At 42.4% G+C, this 16,901-nt stretch overlaps 1 protein-coding gene across 3 annotated transcripts; it reads left to right on the forward strand.

The window, feature by feature from the left end:
- Positions 1-1,157: 1,157 nt before the first annotated feature.
- Positions 1,158-10,526, forward strand: mfsd6l (major facilitator superfamily domain containing 6-like). Of its 3 annotated transcripts, none has more exons than XM_055653628.1 (2): positions 1,158-1,226; positions 4,870-10,526. In XM_055653628.1, the coding sequence occupies exon 2, from the start codon at positions 4,912-4,914 to the stop codon at positions 6,829-6,831; it is 1,920 nt and encodes a 639-aa protein (XP_055509603.1). In that variant the 5' UTR covers positions 1,158-1,226; positions 4,870-4,911; the 3' UTR covers positions 6,832-10,526. The 3 variants fall into 3 exon arrangements, with proteins under 3 accessions (XP_055509603.1, XP_055509601.1, XP_055509602.1); XM_055653626.1 differs by having other exon boundaries at positions 1,180-1,275; XM_055653627.1 differs by lacking the exon at positions 1,158-1,226 and adding an exon at positions 1,843-1,887.
- Positions 10,527-16,901: the final 6,375 nt, after the last annotated feature.

A 16,901-nucleotide genomic window follows, 5' to 3' on the forward strand; every position in this document is an offset into this window, starting at 1 on the left:
TCACTCTCTGCGTGATTTTTTTCCAGCCCTATCTAAATCTTACTCCTTCTTCTTAAACTGTGGCCCAGAGAACCGGCCAACATCCACGGCTTCCTGCTCTCCAGAGGTCCAGAATTCCACTTATATGACTCACCACTCTCTGCGTTCTAAACTCCAGAGCATTCCCCAGCCGCTCCGCATCTAAATGGCTTACTCCTTATTAACCTTAACCTCAGTGGCCCTCCACATGGTTCTGGACTATCCCCTTTCACTATCGGGTATATCTCATGATTCCCTCATCCTTCTAGCGTGTCCAAGCCCCAAGAACAATCTCGTCATAGGTTATGTTTCAATCCAGAGAACCCCTCTCATCCTTCTAAACTCCAGAGCGTACAAGCCCAGCTGCTCAACTCCATTCTCTCAGCATATAACAGTCCTGCCATCCCGGGAATTAGAAACATAGAAATTAGGTGCAGGAGTAGGCCATTCGGCCCTTCGAGCCTGCACTGCCATTCAATATGATCATGGCTGATGATCCAATCCAAATTAACCTTGTAACCATCAGTGGAAACATTCTCTCCACATCCACTCTGCACTATCCAAGCCTTTCACTATTTTGTATATCTCAATGATGTTTCCCCTCATTCTTCTAAACTCCAGCGAGTACCAAGAACCAAGAGTACAGGCCCAGTGTCGTCATAGGTTAACCTACTCATTCCTGGGATCATTCTTGCAAAACCTCCTCTCCAGAGCCAGCACGCCCCTCCTCACATTCACATGGTGCCCAGAATTGGTCACAATATTCCACATGTGGCTTTACCAGCGGCTTATAGAGAGAGAGCATCAGCTTGACATGTACACAAGCCCCTCCCCCCCCCATGGGGCAGGTGAGGTCACGTGGGCAGCGGGGGAGGGGCGGGGCCGCAGTATCGGGCACGTGAGCAGTGGGGAAGGGGCGGGGCCGCAGTATCGGTCACGTGGGCAGCGGGGAAAAAAAAAAAAAAAAAAAAAAAAAAAAACGGGGCCGCAGTATCGGTCACGTGGGCAGTGGGGAAGGGGCGGGGCCGCAGCATCGGTCACGTGAGCCGCCGGGCGGCCAGGTCACCGAGGGGGTCACGTGGGGCAAGTTGTCAGGAGGAACAAGTGGAGTCACGTGGCGCCGGGGGCGGTGACGTTGAGGGGCGGGTCTGGACGCCGGCGCGCGACTTGCGTGCGTCGCGACGTAAGGCGATGGGAGGCGACGTCAGGTACCTGAGCGCCGGGCGGGCGGGTGGCGGCCTGAGTGAAGCAGCGCAGGTAGAGCGGGGACTGTTGCTATGTGGGCCGGGGGCCGGTTGCTATGTGGGGCCGGTTGCTATGTGGGCCGGGGGCCGGTTGCTATGTGGGGGGCCGGGGGCCGGTTGCTATGTGGGCCGGGGGCCGGTTGCTATGTGGGCCGGTTGCTATGTGGGGCCGGGGGGCGGTGGGTAGGTGGGTTGCTATGTGGGGCCGGGGGCCGGTTGCTATGTGGGGCCGGGGGCCGGTTGCTATGTGGGCCGGGGGCCTGTGGGGCAGGCCGGGTGTTATGAGTCTTGTCACTTCCCCAGCACCGGCCCGGGCGCCAGCTATCCACTGGGCCTGGGCTCCGACACCCACAACCCGGAGCGGGAGGGAGCTGCAGGTGCAGGCAACTCGAGCATATACTGGCAGATTAAATTAGTGTTGGCGTCATGTTCAGCACTGACGCCGTGGGCCGAAGGGCCTGTCCCTGTGCTGCTCCACTTTAAGCAGTCATGGGCCAAAGATTCTCCAAAATCTGAAGGCCCATTGTAATTTTCAAGGGAAGCACTGAGCACTTCCTTGAATGTTTCCTGCCTAGTGACCGAGGTGGGAATATCACCTCCCTTGACTCACCTGGAAACTCTACAGGTACAAAAAAAGACCCAAAGTACTGGAGTAACTCAGTGGGTCAGGCAGCATATGTGGAGGGGAATGGATAGGTAATATTTCTTCTTCGTACCCTTATTCAGACTAGAGTTTGGAGTGGGGGGGGGAGAGAAAGCTTAGAAAGATCGTTTGGAGTGGGGCGTAGCCTAGCAAGTGACAGGTGGATACAGCTGGGGCCGGATTAGTGGAGAAAGTGACTGGCTCGAGATGGAAAGAAGATAAACGGGTATCAGAGAAGAGGAGGAGTGAAATGTAAAGCTGGGGGTATAAATGGTAGAGGATAGAGAATAAGAGAGTTGCGTTAATGGGAGAGATGTGTGCATCAGACTGACTGGAGAAAAAGAGACAGTAAAGGGGTGTTAGTTAAAACTGAGAGAATTCAATGTTCATACCGTTGGGTTGTTAGCTACCCAAGTAGAATATGAGGTGCCATTCCTCCAGTTTGTGAGTGGTCTCACTCTTGCAATGGAGGTGACCCAGGACAGGGAGGTTGGAATGGGAAGGGCAGGAAGATTGGGTCCATCAGTCTCTGAAGAAGGGTCCCTCCCCAGATGCTGCCTGAACCACTGAGTTTCTCCAGCTGAGGCACAAGGCACTGCACATGCTGGCATTGTAAGCAAGCAGGTTGTTTTTGTTCAAGTTTTCAGCATCTATATCACTAGATTTATTTGTGGTAGGGTCCAATGGAAAAGGGAGACACAGGGACTGTGGAAGGTGTGGGGTGTGACAGAACCTCCAACCTGTGTGTTGCACAGCTGATAAAAGCTACTGTCTCAGTGCCATAGACCCAGGTTTGATGCTGACCGCAGTGCTGTCTGTGTAGTGTTTGCACTTCTCTGTGTGAACCATGTGGGTTTCCTCCAAGTGCTCGATCATCTCAAAGACGTGCGGTTTAGTAGGTAAATTTGTCTCTAAATTGTTCCTAGTGTGTAGGAAGTGGATGCAAAGTTGAAAAGCATAGAACTAGTTTGAAAGCATGAGTAATAGTCGGTGTGGACTTGGGACTGTTTGGATGATCTTTCGATCAATCAAAAATAATTGTAGAAGTTGTACAGAAAGAGCACTTGGTGGTTTTGGCTATGAACCAAGATGCCTTTTTAATGATAAGATTTCTACCTCAAAAATTTGAATTTCAAAGCTCTATAACCCTTTTGAAACAAATAGTTTCCAGTCGTCCTTCTCATTTTGTCGTCCATTAGCTTTAATTATTAGCATAACTGCCAAGGAAATGAACATTTTCTTCCCAGCCAGGGTTCTTAGAAAAAGTATAAGCTGCAGGAAACTTGAGTAAACTGAAAGGAATTTAAAATAATGTTCTGTTCTGAATAAAGTGTTCTGTAAATATTTAGTGTAAGGTAGTGAGAAAAAGAGGTAATACTTTAATACTTGCTCCAATGACCCTTTTTCCAGAACAGAGTAGTCTAAATTCAGGGCCTTAAAAAGATATGGCTTAGTGGTTGGCCCAGCATTCAGAGTTAACAAGTCTTGGTCAACAAGATTATGGGTGAGCCAAGGTTTGAAAAGAGGTTAATCTGAGAAGTATGAAAACTGTTGCATGTGGGGTGGTCAATTATATGGAAGTGGAGGAGAGGATCGTGAAAGGCGATGTAGTCGGAAGCACAATCTGAGCGTCTGACAAAAAATAGAGAAGCCAATCTTATAGGAGGGAGGTATGGGGTGATTATTATATCTGTAGCAAAACTTGAGAGGGTTTTAATTACAATATTACCGTTTTATTCAGGACTGCTTTGGTGCTATCAGGGCAAACGTTTTATTGAAATAATCTGGGGGAATGTATGTAATTTTGGAAGTCAAAAGCATTTCAAGAACTTTGGAGAGACTTCTCATAGGATAATTTTTTACAAATAGTGAAGGATTTTTACAGAAATGTAGGTGTTAATGAGTCTGAAGAACATGACCCCATCCTTTTTCTCCCAAGATGTTGCCTAACTCACCTGAGTTACTCCAGCACTTTGTGTCTATCTTAGGTGTTAATGAAGGTTTGAAAACAGGAAGGTGAGTATCATAGCCAAGGATACCTTGAAGACACCAAGAGATGGAAATTGGGCGATTAGGAATGAAATTTGGGTGGAATTAGGAGATTTGGGATTGTTTTATAGAGGGTGTACTGGAAAGTAGACTGGAGGCTGAGGTTTTTGCTATACCAGGGGAGCCAGTCTTACCTTTAGAAGGGCATACAAGGTAAAAGATGCAACTTTATGGGTCATCTCTGATAAATACTTCTCTGATCTGCCTTCCTATTGTGATGAGGGTCTTGAAACTGTGGAGAAAGGTTTAAGATTATGGTTATTATTGTGGTTGAAAATCACCTAATTTGTACATAAAGCCTTTAAGCAGCATCATTCGGAACTTAGTTATTTGTAAATTACATCTAGTTTAGTTTTGTTTATTGTCATGTGTACCGAGGTACAGTGAGAAAATGTTTTTCTTTCATGCTATTCAGTCAGTAGAAAGACGATACAGGATAAAGGAATAACATTTAGTGCAAGGTAAAGTCAGAATAAAGATTGTCTGAGGGTCTCCAATGAGGTAGGTCTTATCTCAAGACCGCTCTCAAGTTGGTGATGGGATAGTTCCGTTCCCTGATAACAGCTGGAAGAAACCCTGAGTCTTGAGGTTAGCATTTTCACTCTTTTGTTCCTCTTGCCTGATGGGAGAGGAGAGAAGAGAGAGTGGAGCATTCAGGGTGAAACTGGTCCTTGATTATGCTGGTGGCCTTGCTGAGGCAGCATGAAGTGTAGGAGGAGTCGATGGAAGGGAGGTAGGTTTACGTGATGGTCTGGGCTGCATGCACAACTTTGCAATTTCTTGCACTTGGATGGAGCTGTTCCCAAACCATGCTGTGATGTATCCCGATAAAAATGCTTTCTACGGCGTATCTGTAACTCAGTTAATCTTGTGTTTAATGTGTATCTTTAAATGGTCCATGTCTCTGTTTTTCAGATGGCTAACTGAGAAAGCTTAGTAGAAGATGAAACTTGAATCATGAAGAGAAATAAACAGTGGAACATCAGCAAAGCACTGGCTCTTGCCAGTTCCTATCATTTTCTTTACTGTGCAGCCAAAGCCTGCGTAATTCCTTTTCTCACCATATACTTCAGACAGCTTGGATTGACTGCGCCATTTGTTGGGATTGTGATTGGAACAAAGTATTTTATATCGTTGATTTGTACTCCGTTCTGGTCCTACTGTGCTAGACACCATGACAAAAGAAGAATTCTTGTGTTGGGTTCCTTGTTATCATCAATAGGAATTAGCTTTCTATTTACACTAATTCCACCTGTAAATAAGGACATTCAGAGCATGTATTGTAACAGAAGTCTGTACACAAAAGACAATTGGAATCCAAACATACCAGATGACACAGACCATACTGGTGATGTTGAGATGAATGAACTTGCATATACCGTACCTCCAATAACGGTAAAAGTTGCTTCGTCAAGTCATCAGAGTTCGGAACTCGTTAATGTCCACAGTACTGAGAAGAAAATGAACCTCCACTTGTTGACCACTGTTGAATCACCCCTGGAAAACTTAACCAAACAGCCATCTATGAATATTACGGATTCTGAAAAGTCTCAACAATCAGAAAGAGGTACCACTAGGAATGTGGACTATTCTGAAACAGGGCAGATTCTGCCTACTGAAGGCTCTGGCTACACCAGAACTGCGGAAGAAACTACCACGCACTTTTCTATGCAAAAAAATAACGAGGACAAAAATGGCAGTTTAGATGTTTATGTCAGTACTGCAAATATTCTTGTGAAAAGGCATGCTCCATTGAAGAACGACCCTGAAATGAGCAATAAAATCAAACGCCTCAGCCTTGAGCCAAATCATAGTCATAAAATCCTAGATAACTTGCACCAGACATTGGTGCTTATTCTGCTGGCTGTATCTTTATGGGAGGTTCTTGCATCAACTTTAGATTGGGTTACAGATGATGGACTCTATGACTACTTGGACTTTGTAGACTCTCTTGACCGCTATGGCAAGCAGTGGATCTGGGGATACTTGGGTACTGCGGGAGCAGCTTTTAGTGTTGGTATCCTTGTGGACAGGCTGCACTGTTTCCTCAATGCACAGACTTCTAGAACTGCAGTGCACTTTTACGCTTATGCAACACTACTTGTGTTAACGCTTATTGTTGGAGTATTCTATCCAATGCACACCGCCAAGAAAAATGATGCATTCAACAAGACTTTTAAAGCATTTCACTTGTTGGGAAGTGATGGGAGAGCTGTGCTATATGCAGTTACAGTCTTCATCACTGGAGCCATTGGATCTGCCATCAATAACTTCCTCTTTTGGCAAATGCAGGACAAAGGAGGTAGTGAGGCATATATGGGTGCTGCTGTGGCAATAGGCTTCATGGCTGAATTTTTATTTTACCTTTTCAAAGATCGAATGTTAAAAGTCCTCTCATTCTCTGGAACAGTTGCATTTGGGCTAATCTGCCTTGCAGCTCAACTGCTCTACTATTCATTCCTGTGGTCACCTTGGGCAGTATTGCCTATTCAAGTTTTGAATGGATTTAGCAGTGGTGCTTTGTGGTGGGCTGTTTTGAATCAGTCTGACGATTTAGCTACCCCTGGCATTGACAGAACACTCTATAAGATCTACCATGGGATATCTTTTGGTCTGGGTGCGAGTTCTGGCAGCTTTTGCAGTGGCTTCATTGTGGAGCGTTTTGGCATAGGAAGGCTTTATCAAGCATGCTCTGTTACTGCCATGCTTTGGGCAGTGGTCTTTGTCTCGGTGCAATCAAAAATCCCTCGGCAAAAAAGATTGAACTACTCACGACTGTTAGCAGCTGATACTAGTGATATGAGTGACACAGATGATGAGCAAAATAACGACTGGCTTGTTAAAGCTCTGAAAAACGATGACTTTATAATGAAGTAGCCAGTTTACTTTTTCCTTGTTTCCTGTTGAATAAACAAGAAATTTAAATAGTCAGCATACATCGTCTGTTCCTTTAACAACACAAGCCCAGACTAGAAACCCGTGGCATAGGAACATTCTGATTTGGTAAACTAGATTAACTGATTTATGCTGTTAAATACTGTATACCTATTCCAAGAGGGTTTTTCATTAAAACAGGCACTTTTATCTACAAAATTGCAGGATTATTTTTTTAATTAAAGTTATGGGAAATTGATAGCTTTAGAGTACATAAAATATTTGAAATAAAAAAGTTTCTGTAATAGAGTGTAATGTGGATGTAATTGCTCATGTAAGGTCCCTGACATAAAATGTGCCTATTTGATTTACAGTGAGCAATTGAAGGATCAGATGTGTTCAAGACTGAATATATTTTATGATCCTCATTTCATTGTTTTAAACGAGTAGGACCTGAATATCAATGTATGCAAACATTCAATTTATGCAACTGCTTTACTGTACCATGCTCTCAGGGCAATCAAAACAATATTGTATGCATTTGTCACATGCTCAATAAGCATTCTTTCCTCAGCTGTGTCTGCTCTGGCTACCTCCATCTCATTAGTGCACACATTTGTCATCATTTAAAAAACATATTTCTTCTCCACTGCCACCCAATAGAATATCTGCAAATATTATCTTACGTCTACATTCAGGTTCTTGATTAGTTGGCAAGTATCCTTGGTGGATGTTTGCATCAAATTCCTGATTTATCCCTTTTTTGAAGGGAATTTTAATAAGATATTGTGAGGGGCTTGGAGGTGGAGGGGTGCTATCACAGTGATTGTAAACAAAATGGGGGACTGAGAGGTTTTAATTTAAAATGTGGATTGAGATGAGATCAGTTCAACAATTCACACTCTGTCTCTTTTCTAAATGGTTAATGCAATAACATGCATAGAATAGAAGCGCTGCACGAGTATCATGAGTTTCATTTGAAGCCTTTGGGAGTTGAACGCAAATAAAAATAAACAAAATATTTGAGATATAATATAAGCCAACAGTTGACAAAACAAGTTGTACAAATGGAAACGTTTGCATTGATGCATGGTGCAGTAATCCAACAAAAAGGAAGCTGAGATCTAACAAAAACTCGACTAACCGATAATAGCTTTCTTCTCTTCTCTTCCCTTCCCCCCCCCCCCCCCCCCCCCCCATCCATACTCGTACAATCAATGTGAAGAACGGTCTTGAGCCGATAGTCACCTATCCATATTCTCTAGGGATGCTGCCTGACGCACTGAGTTACTCCAGCACTGTGTCCTTTTGTGTAAACCAGCATCTGCAGTTCTCGGTTTCTACTAGCTGACAATGCACATGATACCATTATTAGCAAACAGCTATTAAACATTAATAAATTGGACAGAGATTAGATGTTTTTTTCCTTGATTATATGCCAGTTATTCATAAAAGCTAATGTATGTCGCTCTTTTAAGAAAAAGACAGTGTTGGTGGAACTCGGCTGGTCAGGTGGTATCCCTGGAGAACATGGATAGCACTTTGTGTCTAAATTATATAAACCAGTATCTGCAGCTCCTTGCTTCTACTGTAGCATTGAATATTTTTTTGTTTTGTCAGCAATTAAAAAGAAGTGAAGTAAAATATATAATAATGAAGCCATTTTGGCTGCTTTGGGAGAAATAAGATGTTTTCTGTCTTCCATCATGTGAGTTAGGTATTTGCAATCTGAGTATAAGGTTTGTTCAGACTTTATTTGTGAGAAGGCACTCTAATTTACGGACAAATTTGCAGTTGGACTATATCAATCTAGTGTGGCAGCTATACAAATGAGAAATTTCTAGTGCGCAGTTTCTGTTTTTTTTCTGGGTTGGCTACAAGTGTACTTTTAAGTTCCGCTTCCCTTAATAAAGATGAGGAAGGATGTTTTCTGTTTGTGTTTTTGGCTTAGTGAAGCCGCAACCTTATTGAAATGTGCATGCAAATGATTGGCTGATGTTTTAGGGAAAGACTTTACTTCCCCTGAAAGGAATGGAATTTCTTTTAAGAAAAGCTATACTGGACAAAACACACCCTTATGACATTTGCAATGCATGCCACAGGGCTTGAAATCATGCATGAAATGCAATGTTAATGTAGAACTACACATGGTAACAGATGGTCTTTCATTCCTTTATGCACCTGTCCAGCTCGTTGAGAGAGTTGTAGATTATTTTACTAATTTGTGGTTTGAGCTTTCCTTTTCATGCTGTCCCATTCTTTCAATGACCTTCGAGGTGTCTGCTCAGTCTTTTCTGCCCTCGTCACACAATGAAGCAATCACCTTTGGGAATCTGTCAATATTAAAGTAAATACTTTCATGCATGCATTCTTCCTAAGTCTTACTGAAATATGTTAATATTCTAATATGCCAGTACAACTAGTTTTTTGTAATGGTGCCTGAGCTGCTTTTTGCTGCCTCACTGCACCAGAGACCTGGGTTTGAACCTGAATACAGGTGCTGTCTGTACGTAGTTTGTACTTTCTCCCTGTGGCCATGTGGGTTATCTCCCACTTTCCAAAAATGTGCAGATTTGCAAGTTAATTGGCTTTGGAAATTGTCCCTAGTGTATAGGATAAATCTATCTGAACTAACTGAACAGGTGATTGTGGCTGGCACTGACTCGGTGGGCCAAAGGACTTGATTCCACTCTTACCTCTAAACTAAATTAAAACACAGCGATATAGCAAATTTATTTTCTTAGCTGCTCATGGGAGAGTGGAATATTTCCTTGATTTACAGAGCTTAATTTCTGAACATTTTACATATTTTTATATACAATTTTGAAATGAAAATCTTTGCACAGAAATTTGTGGCCCAGTTTTCTACCAGCAAGCCAATAAATAGAAATAGATAATGTGGAACAATGCTCTCTTCCTCAAAATAATTTGCATTCTAATGCAAGTGCTGTTGTGATTGCATTTGGAAAAAAAAAAGAACTATTATACCTGACGCATATACTTTATGATATTGCTAGACTGCATGGGCCTCTCCATTTCTACAAAGAAAACAATGAAGGAATAAGGGTCAACTATGCCTTAAAGAATCCAACCATAGTTCCTAAGGTTAGTTAGCTCCATTACTGAAGTGAGCTTCTCTAACATGTACCTAGCCTGGCAATTTTTTCCCTCAAAAGAAAAATAGTTCTGAAAACTTTGCACCACGTAAAGTTATCCATGTTATTGTTTTGGTAGATTCAAGTCAGATTTTGATCCTTCTGCTCCATATATGTCACGTGTAGTGAAAATAACAAAACATTTTTGATTATCGTGGGCAACGTTAGTTTAAATTTAGTGAGAGCTTCTACTGGCATGGGATTGAAAAGTGTGATTATTTTCAAATTATATTACAATGAAATGCTGTAAAAGAAGTGATTTGTGGTAAGGTAGTGATTTAGATACATTTTTGCACTTCTAAAATACTCCTGAATGTGCCTTACTCTGGAAAAGATGCTATGTCTGTGTGTTTCTATGGTAAATAATCCTGGTGAAGGTAATTAAAAGGACTTTAGTTGGTAATCACTGCTGTGTAGCAGTTTATGCACTTAACATATTTGAATGTTAAATATCAGTAAATGTATTATTAGATTATTTATTTTGGTGAGTGGAAATACTGTACTGATTTTAAATTGTTCATCTTATTAAAATTTGGTCAACCCTATGCTTTTTTGCTGAGTTTGTCAATTTTATCAATTCATTTCAACTATACGCACATTCTGTTTCCCACCAAAGTTGAAAGTATAAAGAGAAGCTGAGATTTGAACAAACAATTGCAGCAGAATCCAAATAAAATTCTAATCAATTTGAATTGTTCTGCAATTAAAATGCAGCTTTAATTAACAGTGGCATTTGAGGGCTTATTCATTTTTTTTCTCTAAACCAGACTTATTTTTTCAGCAACTAGAAGAATCCATTAAGCTACTTAGTTTAGAGATGCAGCATGGAAACGGGCCCTGTAGTCCACCAGGTCCATGCCAACCATTGATCACCTGTTCCCACAAGTTCTATGTTATGCCGTTTATAGTTACACTCCTTACACATGAAGGGTGATTTTATAGAGGCCAATTAACCTACAATCCCTCACCTCTGGGAAATGGGAGTATCTGGAGGAAACCCACGTGGTCACAGGGAGAATGTGCAAACTCAAGGCAGACTGGAGCCAAAGTCAGGATTGAACTCTGGTCACTGGCAGCTGTACCAGCTGTGCCACTGTGGGACAGCAGCTCTACCAGTTGTGCCACTGTGCTGCTGGGAGAGCGTAGTCTGCAGATTGCCTTTGCTTTTGATCCATGACCACTTGAGCACATTAATGTGCTCTTTTTTTTCAACATCTACTGATTACTACTGTGAGGCAAAGTGAGTTTTAATATGATCATATGATGTAATAGTTCATTAGGGTCGTTATCACCTGAGAGCTGTCTGAATTGATTTCAGAAAGAAATATGCAATAAGGTGATTTAATACATTTCTATCTGATGTGTACTTGGATGAAATCTGCAGATGTCCTTAGCTGCATAATAACTTAGATTTTGAAATCTTATTTTTAATTTCCTTTCTTCCTGGTTGAATGCCAATAGTCACACTAGCAGGAAATATGTTACTGAAGAATCCAGTTTGCATTTAGGACTTGAATCTTATTAAAATAGTTTGGAAAAGGTGCAGTTTTGACACATGGATCTGCATTTTGTAGGTCTGGCCTTTAATTATATATACATGTTTTCTCCTGGCTGACAAAAGCCCAACATTTGAGTTATCTACAGAAATCTCACAGATGCTAAATGCATTTCGTTGTCTCTGTACTGTACACTGACAATGACAATTAAAATTGAATCTGAATCTGAAATCTCACAGATGCTGTCCTTGATTCACCAACAGATGCTGGGTTGTGGGAAAGCATTGATAAATGACAATGATTCCTGCTATCACTGAAGAACTTGGGCAGGTATTTGTTAGTTTATGTTTTAAGTATTTATTGAACACCAAGTGTCTGGGAGTTTCATGTATTTAGGCTTTTAAGTTAATCTATAAAGTTTACAATGTTAGTTTCCTTTGTCTTTAGAAGGTTGGCTTTATCCAATAACTACATTTCAGAATTAGACTATTCAGCCCCACATCTACTCCACCATTCAACCATGGCTGATCTATCTTTCCCTCTCAACCCCATTCGCCTGCCTTTCTCTGTAACCCTTGACACCCTTACACATCACAAATATGTCAATCTCTGCCCTAAAAATACCCAATGATTTGGACTCCACAGCTGTGGCAATGAATTCCACTGATTCTTCACCCTCTGACTAAAGAAATTCCTCCTCATCTCCTTTCTAAAGCTATGTCCTTTTATTCGGAGGCAATGCCCTTGCGTCCTAGAATCTCCCACGAGTGGAAACATCCTCTCTGTATCCACTCTATCCAGGTCTTTCACTATTCCGTCAGTTTCAATGAAGTCCACCCCTCATCCTTCTAAACTCCAGCAAGTATGGTCCCAGCGCCATCAAGACTCATCATATGTTAACCCAGTCATTCCCAGCATCATTCTCGTAAATCTATATAGTTTAAAGACACAGCACAGAAACAATTCCTTCGACCGTCCAAGTCCACAGGCACTATCGTACACATTAGAAACAATTTATAGAAGCCGACTAACCTGCAAACCTGTATGTCTGAAATATGGGAGGAAACCAGATTACCCGAAGAAAACCCACGTGGTCACAGGGAGAACGTATAAAGTCCATACAGACAGCCCCTGAATCAAACCCGGGTCACTGGTGCTGTAAGGCAACTGCTCTACCACTGTGCCGCCCCATTCATCGCCTGTTGACATTGCAAATTCTGTTCCCTCCCCATTGATGCACTGATCTGCTGACTATTTCCAGCATGTTCGGTTTTTTATTCCTTTTAGTTTTCTTTTCAGGTTTTCGAGAGACAGCATGGAAACAGGCCCTTTGGCCCATCTAGTACATACTGACCACTGTTCATGATTTATGTGTTATCCCATTTTCTCATCCACCCCCTACACGCTAGGGGCAATTTACAGGGGCCATCTAACCTGCATGTGTTTGGGATGTGGGAGGAAACCAGAGCACCCAGAGGAAACCCCGGGAGAAGTTCTGCAGACTCCACACAAACAGCACCCTAGGTCAGGATCGAACCCTGGCATCTGCCAGCTGCATCACTGTCCTGTCCAGGTTATTCCTCCTAAGTATTTTTTTGTCTGATGGTTAACGGAAATGAAGCAGTATTGAGAAGAAGTGTTTTAGGCAAAGGCCATGAATGCCTGTAGATAGGTGGAGACAATTCTGAAACTTTTGACAAGACGGTGACTGGATGTTTATGTTGTGTTTCATGACAACATTAATAAATTAAATTGGCTTATAAATTAGCTTATTTTCTCTAGTAAAGAAATTCATTGCCTATTGACATTGCAAACCCTGTAAGCACATCTATCAAAATGATTTGAGTTATTAAGTCTGAGGTCAAAGTTGCTTAATTACTAAATATCATCTACAATTGGGCATGAATTTTTTTTTAAGTCAATCTTTCTCATGACATTTATCAACATTTTCATTTTTAAATGATGTTGTGTAGCAGGTGGTGTGTATTAAAGAATTGAAAGATAGGGGAAATGTTCTGCTTTCATGAACAGACAATGGAATGCAGCATGCAGGAATACTGTTGTCATGGCAGCACAGATAAATTCTTTATATAAAATGAATATAGAATGATGTGTGACGAGTTTGCAAATCGGTTTGCACAGATTCACGATCATATGAAAATTAAAATGTGACAGCTACAGTACATGTAGGTCATTATTGCCAATGAGAACTAAATTGTGCTAATTATAATTAAACCATCATTCCCTAACTTAGACTCTTTATTACTCGGGGTGTATGCACTGATTCCAAATTTGTCAAATTCTTCCTTGTTATTGAATAATCTCATCATTGTCAGGATTAAATAACGTTGTCAGTACTAACTAACAATAACTGTTACGGCAGCACAGTGTCGCAGCTGGCAGACATGCTGCCTCACAGCGGCAGAGACCCCGGTTCGATCCTGACCTCGGGTGCTGTCTGTGTGGAGCATTAACTATTTCTCTCCCCCACAGATATTGTTTGACCTGCTGAGTGCTACCGTCAAAGGTCACACAGTATGGAAACAGGCCCGACCTGTCCTTGCTGTCCAAGATGGCTTAACTAAGCTCGTTCCACCTGCTCAGACTTGGCCCTCGTTCCTCTAAACATTTTCTATCCATGTACCTGTCCAAGTGTCTTTTAAATGTTATTATAGTACCTGCCTCGACTACCTCCTCTGGCAGCACGTTCCATGTACCTACCTCAACTCTGTTTGAAATGTTGCTATTAAATCTATCCGCTACCTCTGTCACATCATACCTGCCAGCATATCTCAGCACAAATCAGCCATGTGTAGGAGCACAGGTGCAACACTGCAAAGCAGAACAAAGCACCTTTTGTACTGTGGCACCGCACTGTCTATTCTCCCTGCGTGCAAGCTTCTGTTTTAATAAGTGTTACTGGTATGAAAGACAGGATGGTAATGTCATTAAATAAAAGTATTGTTCCTGTTTTAGAACAAATAACATAGAACAATACAGTACAGCATAGGGACAGGGTAATTTTAGGTAACTTTGTCAAACATTCCCCTTTTTTCCCCCCACCTTGCCCTCCCACTTCCTCCACTAATAGTTGGTTAACCAGTTACACGGTACACAAGGATGATTCTATCTTGGGATCACACCGCCCCCAGTCAACAATTGGCCTCTCAGGGAACCACCCTGCCTGAGGTAATCTGTTGCCAGCCATGATTTGTCCTGATCTTTTCTTGCTTCCATAACCCCCCCCACCCCCTTCCCCCCCACTACCTCTGCATACAATCAGTCTGAAGAAGGAACCTGACACAAAACGTCACCTATCCATTTTCTCTGGAGTTGCTGCATAACTGGCTGGGTTACTCCAGCACAATTGTTCCTTTTTAATACAGGATAGGCCCTATCTCCCACATTGTCTGCACTGAATACGATACCAAAATAAAATAATCTGCCCTGCCTGCACGTGATCCATATCTCTCCATTCCCTGCATGTCCATGTGCCTGTCAAAAAGCCTCTTGAATGTCACCATCGTATCTCCCTCCACCACCACATCTGGCAGCGTGATCCAGGCACCCACCTGTGTTAAAACAAAACCACCCCACACATTTCCCATTGATGTTTAGTTTATGTAATTAAAGCAAATCTGTGTGAGTTCAGCGTTGGTACATTTTGCTCACTAGATGTCAGTGGTGCTATTTAGAAAAGTGCTCCAGCTGCCATTACAAATTGTAACTCTAGCTGGGTGCTTTGTGTTGAGATGGGTGTGGACACTGAGAATGTGCAAAGCTTTATTTTGCAGAGTTGTGTTTTGTACATATTTTCCATACTGAAATAAAGTTTCATTTTAGTTTAAAAAATCTGACCAATCAGGTTTTTGATGTAGAAACAAGGAACTGCAGATACTCGTTTACAAAAATGGACATAAAGTGCTGGAATAACTCAGGGGGTTAGGCAGCATATCTGGTGAACATCCATAGGTGATGTTTCGGGTCAGATTAATTATATTGGGAGGGGAACTGTGAGAATGAAGGGGCAAGGGGCAGGACAAAGCCTGGTAGGTAATAGGTGATCACAGGCGAGGGGTATTTCTTGATGGTCAGATAGTTGGACAAAGGCCAGCGATTTAGACAGAAGGACAGAAGGACAATAGTTAAGAACAATTTAGATGGGTGCATGGATAGGACAGGTTTAGAAGGTGTAATGACACATTTCCGACTCTTGCAGTGTCCAACTTTCCGTTGCCATTAGTACACGGGTAAGTTGGAGTGATCTTACGCAGTTGTTCGCTGCAGAGACCGCTCCCTCCGTAACTCCCTTTCACTCTTCAGTTTTATCCTGAAAATTGTCCACCTAGTCCCAAATTTTTGGCACCTAAGATAAAAAGTTATTGCAATATTTAGCACCATCTTTGCTTTATTTCAAAAGATACAAAGAAAGGCGCTTTGATCCTTGGCGTAAGGATCATGCAACAGAGATGTATAGGCAGAGTTGAATGGATGATAAAATAATTACCTCTCTAATGGAATCAAAGTGAAGGTAAAATGATTATTTGGTCTGGGTGCTTATCTGTGGTGGTACGCTGTGTATTAATTTATCAAAGCAACCTCGGTCTCGGGAAGCTGCATTTTACAGTTACGGTGAGAGGGCAAAGATTTAATAGGAATCTGAGGAGCAACCTTTTCACTCATACGGTGGTGGGTATATGGAACAAGCTGCCAGAGTCGGTTGTTGAGGCAGGTACTTTAACAGCATTTAACTTGGACAGGTACATGGATAAGGAAGGTTTAAAGGGATATTGACCAAACGCAGGCAAATGGGGCGAGTTTAGATAGGGCATCTTGGTCGGCATGGACAAGTTGGGCCAAAGGGTCAGTTTCCATGTTGTGATTCTATAACTCTATCCCTAAGCAACGGGGAAATGTTGATCTGTGCCTTACAGTGAATGAAGCCTAAATATTGTCAATCCTGAATGGGCACAGAGTGCTGGAGTAACTCAGCAGATCAGGCAGCATTTCTGAAGAACATGGTTAGGTGACGTTTAGGGTTAGGACCCTTCTTCAGATTCTCGGTCTGGTACCAGGGCTGAAATCCAGGTGAGTTGAATGCCCGGACCTGCTGGCAGTCGGGGGAGAGGCGAAGGTCGGCTGAGTCAATGCTTGTGGCCGGTGGACGGTCAGAGTGCAGGTAAGGGTTGCTGGCTATGGTGGTAGGCATGGCCTGCAAGTGCTGAGTATGTGGTGTGGGCAGTAGGTCCAGAATGGAAGTGGCTGGGGAGGCAATGGCAGCCGTGCCTGGTGGTGAAGGTCAGCAGGTTCATTCACTACAACCAAAACCTATTATAAAGAGGTCCATAATAACAAAGGTTTATTGTATTTTCATAGAGTCTGAAGAAGGGACTAGGCCCGAAACGTTGCCTATCCATGTTGT

This window comes from Leucoraja erinacea, chromosome 23 (genome assembly GCF_028641065.1).
Source record: "Leucoraja erinacea ecotype New England chromosome 23, Leri_hhj_1, whole genome shotgun sequence".
Taxonomy (NCBI): domain Eukaryota; kingdom Metazoa; phylum Chordata; class Chondrichthyes; order Rajiformes; family Rajidae; genus Leucoraja; species Leucoraja erinaceus.

Coding starts and splice junctions, on each gene's coding strand:
- mfsd6l (XM_055653628.1), top strand. CDS start 4,912: ATGAAGAGAAATAAACAGTGGAACATCAGCAAAGCACTGGCTCTTGCC.